This window comes from Sorghum bicolor, chromosome 2 (assembly GCF_000003195.3).
Source record: "Sorghum bicolor cultivar BTx623 chromosome 2, Sorghum_bicolor_NCBIv3, whole genome shotgun sequence".
Lineage (NCBI taxonomy): Eukaryota > Viridiplantae > Streptophyta > Magnoliopsida > Poales > Poaceae > Sorghum > Sorghum bicolor.
In genome coordinates this window covers 6,516,708-6,526,611 of record NC_012871.2, presented here as the reverse complement: position 1 = coordinate 6,526,611, position 9,904 = coordinate 6,516,708, and the positions used below count along the sequence as shown (strand labels likewise).

General features: G+C 44.3%; 1 protein-coding gene across 1 annotated transcript; it reads left to right on the top strand.

Moving 5' to 3' along the window:
- On the top strand, positions 206 to 4,488 carry LOC8075070 (subtilisin-like protease SBT4.3). The gene is made up of 10 exons (XM_021453340.1): positions 206 to 298; positions 440 to 555; positions 926 to 1,017; positions 1,223 to 1,460; positions 2,170 to 2,674; positions 2,768 to 2,829; positions 2,928 to 3,155; positions 3,355 to 3,466; positions 3,605 to 3,818; positions 3,935 to 4,488. The coding sequence occupies exons 1-10, from the start codon at positions 206 to 208 to the stop codon at positions 4,486 to 4,488; spliced, it is 2,214 nt and encodes a 737-aa protein (XP_021309015.1).

Genomic DNA, 9,904 nt, shown 5'->3' with positions numbered 1-9,904 from the left:
AAGCAATGCGCGCTCTGCAAGCCTGCAAGTCTGGTGTGGTGGTGCCCAGCTGCCTCCAGTGCAAATCGCATCCTGTCGATGAGCCTGATATACGCTTCTATATATATATAATGATGTGGCAACACACACATACATGAGTGTTCATGCATGCGTGGAGCAAATTAAGCTGCACCAATGCAAGCTTCCAACACATAGCTAGGATACGATGCCTCGTCCCAGAACACTGCTGCTTCTCCTCGTCACAGTCTTCGTCGTCGCTTGCCGGAGTGCCGCTGAATCCATCGGCGATGGGAGGCAGGTCAGACGGATCATCGATCGATATACAGCATGCACGATTTTGCTTATTGGTTGTGTCTTGTTTTTTTCCCAGGATCTGCATAGATTTCTAGCCACGCACGTACGCAATCACATCTATTATTTGATCGTGATGAGCATGCAGGTCTACATCGTGTACCTGGGACACCTACCCAACACGGATGCATCCGAGCCTGGAGGTTTCTCTGCTGTTGAGTTTGCTCATCAGGACCTGCTGAACCAGGTCCTCGACGACGACAGGTTTAAAACTCTCTTTTCAGCATAGACTAGCAACCGACATATTTACAGGACATTTTTTTTCTTCTTTGGTCAGGCAATTATATATATTATTTGTGGTTATATGCTCATATATACTATGTATGCAGCTGTACAGTAGTACTTATTCTGTGCTAGGAGGTGCAAAGTTTTTATAGCAACTCACGCTTTTGTTTCATGAAGAAAAATAAAACTGTGCATGCATGTTCTCTTGTTTTTCCTTTCCTAGTAGTGAACACCAGGTATATATAACATTTCATAAAAATGTTTAGCATTTGGTGGAAATTTTATATAGATCGTATTTTACTACAAAAAGCTTGGATTGTAAACCTATATACTATTTTGTCTTTCGCAGCTCTGCTTCAGAGAGAATCCTTCATAGTTACAAGAGAAGCTTAAATGGCTTTGCTGCCAAGCTAAGCGAAGAAGAGGCACATAAACTGTCTGGTTTGTGACAATTAACAAGCTCTTATTTTCAATCCTTCTTTTGGGATTGTGCATTGCGATTTGAGGCCTCAATGCAATATATATCATAGGATAGTTGGATGAACCCAATAGACATACCAACTTTTATTTCATATGTGTCGGCGGTAGATAGTATGGCATGCATGAATCTAGCTTATCTTAACTATACTATGTTCCGTACCTTTAGGCATGAAGGCTGTTGTCTCAGTCTTCCCAAGTAGGACCCTTAAGCCTTTGACCACAAGGTCCTGGGACTTCCTAGGCTTCCCTCAAACGCCCAAGGAAGAGCTACCACTGCAAGGAGACGTCATCATCGGTATGCTCGACAGCGGTGTATGGCCTCACTCGCCATCTTTCTCTGACGAAGGTTTTGGTCCACCGCCGAGCAGGTGGAGGGGTACATGCCACAACTTCACGTGCAACAAGTATGAAAGTCCCTTTTCTTTAATTAGTAGTCTATCCATTCCAAATTATAAGTCGTTTTAACTTTTGTCGATCCAAATTTATCTATGGACCTAAATATGTATACTATATAAACACATTAAAGAAAAAATGTATCTAGAAGAGTCAAGAACAACTTATATTTGGAAAGGAGTTCGTGACGGCTTACGTTTGACCAATCAAAATCGACTCCTGCCAGCCCAGCTATCAGGATTTCCGGTCAGGAATAATTCCCGACTGGAACCCACGTGTTTTCTTGACATTTGGAACCGACAGGAAAGAGCTGCCAAACAGGTTGAACACCTTAGGGAAAAAATGCAACTGACATCATATACTTATTTTAAAGTCTTTGTCCAGTTATGAGATATGGTGGATGAAACCTTGCAACATGTCTTACTTGACTTTGCTTTTGCTAGAGAATATTGGCTCCTACTTGGTATGCAAATCCTGAGTGACAATGGACCATTTCGAGCCCTAGAAAATAATTTTTGCTGTACCCTTGCACTAACGTGTTGGAGCATTTGGACAACAAGATGCGAACATGGCTGACAACACTGCTTTAGGCCCTTAGTCTTTCTTGTTGTTTATGGTCTGTTAAGTGTGTCCTTACATAATTTTATATGGAGTAGTAGTGCTTGGCCTTGTCATAATAGAAATTAAAAGGTTGATCAGCATACGTACTGCGACATGCAGTAAAATCATTGGAGCTCGGGTCTACGGCATCGGACTGAATGACAGCGCCGGCTTGTCGCCGCTGGACAAGGGTGGCCACGGCAGCCACACAGCATCAATCGCGGCCGGCAGAGCAGTGCACAACGTGAGCCTCGGTGGCCTGGCTGCCGGCACTGCCCGTGGTGCCGTGCCTGGCGCCAGGCTCGCCATCTACAAGGTGTGCCACGGGGGCTGCCACGACGCCGACATCCTGGCTGCCTTTGACGACGCCATCGCCGATGGCGTCGACATCATCTCGTTCTCCATCGGGGATGTGGTCCCGTCACAGTACTTCATGGACGCCGGCGCCATCGGCTCCTTCCACGCCATGAGGCATGGTGTTCTCACTTCCGCCGCGGCCGGCAACTCCGGGTTGTATGGCGGCCATGTCAGCAACGTTGCGCCCTGGATGCTGTCCGTTGGGGCAAGCGGCATCGATCGTGGGTTCGTCGACAAGATTGTCCTTGGGAATGGCAGGACTATAGTGGTCATTCCTGAATCGAAACATGTCATCAGTTTTGTTTTTTGCTCCTAGACTAGAAGCTGACATATATAGTGTTCTTCTACCTTGTATGCACAGGGAGCCTCCATTAACACCTTCCCGCCGCTGCAGAATGCGACTCTTGCGTTCCCTATCAACGGGTAATTAAGATCGTCATGGCTGACAATACTATGTAGAAATTTTGAGTAAAGTTCTTGCTCATAATAGTCATAATTTAGTTCCTTTTTTTGCGCTGTAGTTCTTGTGAACCACAAGGTCTGGCCGGTGGTTCGTACAAAGGGAAGATCCTCCTCTGTCCGGCTAACAATGGCAGCCTTAACGATGGCACAGGCCCGTTCATGGCAGGTGCAGCTGGCGCTGTCATCGTCGGCTATAACCCCGACCTTGCCCAAACTGTGATTCTCCCTGCGCTCGTAGTGACTCAGGACCAGTTTGATGAAATCCTGGCCTACGTGAAAAGCAGCAGGTGATGAGTCGTTCACTGATGAACTGTCAGCAACTAAGCATATTTGGTCTCTATTTTTAAATATATCTTTAGAGGAATTGATGCATGGATTTTGTGCTGTAGTAAATATGCTTAATAGCTAGCTGAACTGTCGCATTATTCTGCTGGCTGCTGCTTAATTGTCTGGAGGAAGTGGATTCATTGGTCTGTTTTTTTGCAGTAGTCCTGTGGGTACCATAGACAGCACGGAGACAACGGTCGATCCTCAAGCTCCCATAGCCGCCTCCTTCTCTTCTCCAGGCCCTAACCTAATCACTCCTGGAATTTTGAAGGTGCTGTCTCTAGTTGACATTTCACGACCATCTTCTTCAGTAATAAATTGTCAAACCTGTCACGTTATTAAAAAATTAAATATAGGTTCTCTGCTCGTTAGATCTATATTCTTATATACAGTGTGTAACTGTGCACAGCCTGATCTAGCTGCACCCGGGATTGACATCATAGCCGCATGGACACTCCTGTCATCGCCGACGGGCGAGCCTGAAGACAACAGGAGAGTCCTGTACAACATCGAGTCCGGCACGTCCATGGCATGTCCACACGCGAGTGGCGCCGCCGCATATGTCAAGTCCTACCACCGCGACTGGTCTCCGGCGATGATCATGTCAGCTCTCATCACCACAGGTACCGATCGCATATATATATATATATATATGGTACAAACTTCTTTTTTCCCTGCATGGTTGAATTTAGTACTAAACAAAATTACAATGTGTTGCCCTGCATGCATGCACATCCAGCCACTCCGATGAACACGCCGGCCAATTCCGGCTACAGTGAGCTCAAGTACGGCGCCGGCGAGCTCAACCCGTCCAAGGCGCGTGACCCCGGGTTGGTCTACGACGCGTCGGAGGGCGACTACGTCGCCATGCTGTGCACGCAGGGGTACAACGCCACGCAGCTCGGCATCATCACCGGCTCCAACGCCACGTCTTGCGACGACGGCGCCAACGCCGACGACCTCAACTACCCAACCATGGCGGCTCACGTTGCACCCGGGGAAAACTTCACCGTGAGCTTCACCCGGACCGTGACCAACGTCGGAGCCTCCTCTCCGGACGCCGTGTACGTCGCTAAGGTGCTTCTCCTCAGCGGGCGGCCCGGCGTCTCGGTTATTGTTTCGCCGGACAGGCTGGAGTTCGACGGCCAGAACGAGAAGGCCAAGTTTGGTGTGTCCATGTCCGGCGAGGGGCTGGCAGCGGACGAGGTCATCTCGGCGGCCGTCGTGTGGTCTGACGGCAAGCACGAAGTGAGGAGTCCGTTGGTGGTGTTCACGGTGGATATGAGTATATGACCCAAGAATTCTTTTTAACGAATAATTGGCTGAAGAATGAATGATTATATTTCGATGCTTTGGGTTGAATTCCATTATTATACTACGTACCCTGTGTCCCCAAAAAGATGCAATATGGGTTTCATTTTGAGCACAAAATTTCTTATGTTTGACTAAATTTATAGAAACAATAATATCAGATTTGTGAGTCAATATAGATATACTATGAAATTGTATTCCTTGATGAACCTAATGATACTTATTGGGTTTCATAAAAGTTAGTGCTTTTTATATAAGTTCAGTCAAACTTAAAATTATTTGATTTCTGGAAAAATGAGAATTACTTTCTTTTTGGGACTGGGGAGTAGCATCTACCATTTCCTTGTGCAAGAATTAAACATCTAATTTTATCATTGAAAAATTCCTATGGTACTCTAGTAATAAAAAATAAATTGGGTCTACCTCGACTGTTTCAGGTGAAAGACACGGTCATACATCTCAATCACCTAGCTTTGAGTTCTTTTCAATTTTAAGTTTTGTGTCTATTTTCTTCTTAGTCAGAAATCCCCTAGTTCCTCCAATCTTCGTTTGATTTTTTTACTCTAGGAATAAAAATTGATTTTGGGAGACCAAGGTCGTTCCATGATTTGTTATCTAGACATTTTGCATTTATGATGTTAGAAACAATAAGTCAGTTAGATATGTGTGTAGCTAGAAAGAAATAGCAATGCTTCAAATGTCACTTAGAATGGATTTGTATTATGTTTGTAGTTTATTTTTGTTAATCAGTCAGCTCAAGAGATCTAGCCTTCTGTGACATATTTTGAATGATGATAAATTTGTTGTGTCATAAATCCACTATGTTTATGATGTTTTTTTTTTTGCAGATGGTGGTATATGTTTATGACAAACCATGTTATCGTTGTAGAAAGCAACCAAAAATCATCACTTCAAACTTTGTATCACATTTGTGATCATGTTTTATGATAATTTCGAATATAATTTTTTAAATTGTGAAATACAAATGTTTTTATGACCTATGCTAGCAAGCATGACCCACATCTAAGAGCAGTCCCAACCAATATGAAAGTGTCACTAAGTGACAGTAGAGTGTGGTGACATAATATTTATTGGTGTAGTTTCTTATATTGTCACAAATGTTAGACCCTAAAATTTCTATTTTTGAGTTTTGGATAAGTAATAATAATAGTTCAATGTTTTTGACAATTTTTTTCTATTTGGAGACATCTTGGGCTATGCTATCCCTCCTATACCCTCACATAGGGATAGCACGGAGGAGTACGAGGAAGTGAGAGGGCTCAAATTTAAAGAAGCAAAGACTGAGCAGAATAATAATAAATTCTGGAGTAAATAGACATAGTTCATCATCCATTACTGTGCCTCCTACCAAGTATCTGTAGGACATACCTGAGGGCGAGTCAAAATTATAACTAGTACCTTCGCCGAGAAGGGCGCCATTTTACAGGGGTGCAGGGGCACTATGGTCATTCGACGGGCTACTCATCTAACGTCATTGGGAGTTCCATTTCCGTCTCACGGAGGCAAAGTTGACTATGCGAGGGCTTCTTGTCTGAATGGCCCTCTCATAGAATAAAAGTTATCTTCATCAAGAGCGTTAGCGAGACGTCTTTGCCATTGTTCATATAGTCAGGGGGTACCGTTCAGGGAAAGAGACGAGGCACCCTTTGCCGAGGGCACCGATAAGCACGGTAGCGTAGATCCCAGCAAAGATGGCCATATAGGGCCACGACCGATAGAGCTATGCTGGCTACTTAGGAATGAGGGAGAGGAGCGGTTTGAGGGTACGGTCCAGCTCTAGGACAAGCTGAGGGCATCGCCCTTACAAAATCTAGTCAAAACTTAGAGTGACACTATCTCAGTTTAATACCTTAGATTTTTTTAATACGAAATTAATGTATAGATCAAATAGACTACAGATGGAAGAAATTTTAAAGTTTTGAACCGTCAGTCTATGGACAATCAGAGATCGTGGTCGCATAGAGCTCACTGTACGTAACGAACCCGTTTGACCACTAACATGTTTCATTTGAATATCCACCATCTCTTATTTAGATCCACGCATTTCTTGGTTGCGTCGCGCCTTGATTGTGCTATGGCTGATTTCTCACCCCGCTGTCACCTACAATCAAGGCATTGCAACTGAATTCTTAGGCACCTGGTACGAGTAAGCCATGCATGTCCTGCCGCTTTTTGTTTCCCAGTCCCATACGTCTGGATTGAGTGGAACGTGCCTTGATTATTAATTGCCGCAGGTTGCTGCAGCACGAGCTGCCATCTTTGCTGTCGCTGTTGGAGCTGTTCTCTAAGTTTGAGCTACGTATTTGCTAGCTGCTGCTAGTCAGTAGTGGTGTCTGATTGGTTGCCGAGAAGTGATTCAGGAAAGCACCGCAAGGAAGATAAGCTAAAACGCTACCGTTCCAAAATTCGTGTTTTTTCTGTTCAAGGGTAATCTTTAATCAATCCCTAACACATGATTTCCTTTGGAGAATTAGTTTGGGAATATTTTTACAACGGTTAGATAGACGATGAGAAGCGATTGGTGTGTCTATGGTCGGTGGATCCAGAATATAAAAAGCGATGAGACACGATGGGAGCAAGGCGATGGGAAGCGTAGGTGTGTCTATGATCGGTGGGCCATAGACGACACATTGCCTTCCATCGCCTCTGAAATTATGAGGATTAGGACCCTAAATAAAGGAGTGATAATTCCTTTTTTTCATATTTCTTTCTTTAATGAAGGGTAAAAAGGTAAATTCATAATTGTAAAAATAATATTTTGGATAACATAGTTAGGATGTATGATTCAAGTACTATAGTTAGTTAGATAAAAACCTTCTTCTTAAGTTTTTTTTAAAATCTTCGTAGAGTTCCACTAGCCAAGGTCCACTAGTGCGTGTTATAGGGAGCTGTTGCCGCTGATGATAGGGTTTGGGTTTGAGAGAACCTTGTACAATGACGTTATTACCCTTTCACGAATTAAATCAAGAAAAAAAGTTTTTTAGCGGAGGTGATTGGAAACCATTCTAACCATTGTAAGTTTGATAGCTGGTAGATCAATTGATAGGCTGATAGCACGCATGAATTAAGCTTATTATTTTTTTCTTCTTTGTTTAACGAATTTCAGATTATAATAGGTGCAGAATTTGAACAGAGAACTCAAACAAAAGTTGGAGCTCTCGATTTTTCTCTCTAGCGGTGCCGGTTTCACTTGAATCTGACAAGCGGTTTGGGATCAGAGTAAAATACTGTGTTTTGCTGTTCTGTCCGGCTACAAATTTTCTCTGCAAGTATGCTTTCATTTAATTTGGTCATAGTTAGAGTTTTTGGTCCTGGTCACCTGAAAAAAAAAGTTATAGGAAATTTTCTGTAGATGTCTAAGATGTATTTGTTTGCTGCATTTATTTGGATAAGAGGATTGAGAGTGATGGTCAAAACAACAAGGAACTCAGAAATTTTATCGGATTTTCTGGAATGAGAATTGGCGTATTAGGGTTTAACTCAAAGGTTTAATTGAGCTTTTATAAAATAGTTTTGTGATTGATGTCGATTCACTACTACACTATTTTTAACCTCGGCGGGTGTTTTGGATTAACAGTGGTAGTTTTCGCAACCGTCTCAGCATAATGTCACGGTTAATCGTGCCTTAGAGGCAGTTGCCTTAATGACCACGGTTAATCGTGCAAGATCCTCCTCTGCTCACCCCAGACCGGCGACTCTGAAGATCCTCTCTTGGCCGGTGCAGCAGGTGTCGTCTTCGTCACTCGTGAGCCCGACATCGCTTTCACGCACTCTGGCTCTCCCAGGTCTCACGGTAACTCAGGACAAGTTCGACTAAATCATGGCGTATGTCAAACAGCACTAGGTGAGCTCATATATACAGATTGCCACATTATTCGTGGTCAATTATTGTCTCAAACTAATAATCCTGTGGGCATGATAGACCGCACCGAGACTACAGTCAATCCACAAGCTCCAGTGCCCGCCTCTTTGTCTTCTCCAGGCCCCAACTTGATCACCCCTTCGATCTTGAAGGTGCCTGATATAACATTTCACGAACATCTTGCGTCATTCCATAGAAATGTTGCGGTTAAAATATTTTTTTTTTAGAAGTCGGGAGGGGAGGCTCCTACCTAATTTGTATTAAAAGCGATGCAAACTGTACAAAAGGTGCAAAGCCACACGAGGCTCAGAGTGAAAAAAAGAGAAAATACAAAAGAGAGAAGAATACAAAAGCAGAAGAAAGAGCTACAGAGTACGAGAGAAAGAACATGCAGAACTAAAAACTTGAATGGAGTTGACAGAGTCTAGAGTGACTTTGAAGTCTCAAATTGATGGTCCTCTTGTTCTTGCAGTCCGTTGTTCCCAAATATATGTCCATGCTTCGATAGTCATACTCTTTGGTTCCTTTCTTGTTTTGTGTTTCCAGAGATGTAAAGTTTGCACAACATTTTCTTTTTTTGCTGACCAATGTATTATAATACTGTCAAATACTTTTCTGTTTCTTGCCAACCAAATATTCCAGGCTATTGCAATTAAATAGTTGCAGCTTCACTATCAGCTTGTCCCAATTGATTATATGCATGGTCTGCAGCCAATAGAACTTGGTTGCGGTTAAAATGTTCTAAAGAGAAATCTGTACAGTGTTCAAATGGGTCTATAGCCTGATCTGTCTGCGCCGGCCGGGGGTCGACATCATTGCTTCATGGTCGCCGCTGTCATCACCCTCGACCAATCCTAACGACACGAGGAAGGTTCAGTACAACATCATCTCCGGCACATCAATGGCATGCCCGCACGCGAGCAGTGCCGCCGCCTACGTCAAGTCGCTCCACCGTGACTGGTCGGCGGTGATGATCATGTCGGCTCTCATCACCACCGGTACGACGACCGTGTAAACCATCATTTTCATCCCCCAAAGAGTTCGGTATTATTTCCGTTAATGTGTCCATCTCGTAACTAGCTATAATAACTCACAATATTTTTCATATCACAATGATGGTGTTCATAATGTATGCAGCCACTCCGATGAACACACCGGGCAACTCCAACACGACAGCGCTCAAGTACGGCGCTTGGCAGCTCAACCCGGTGAAGGCGCAGGACCCTGGCCTAGTGTACGACGCATCGGAGAGCGACTATGTGGCTATGCTGCGCTCGCAGGGATACAACGCCATGCAGCTTGTGCTTGTCAACCGGCTCCAACACCACGGCCTGCGGCAATGCCTCGACATCCGGCGCACCCAGTGACCTCAACTACCCGACCATGGCGGCCCGTGTGGAGGCCGGCAAGAACTTCACCGTGGTCTTCCCATGGACTGCCACCAACGTTGGGGCTGCAAGTGCCGTGTACAATGTGAAGGTCGTGTATCCTATTGAGGCTGCCAATGACCTCGTC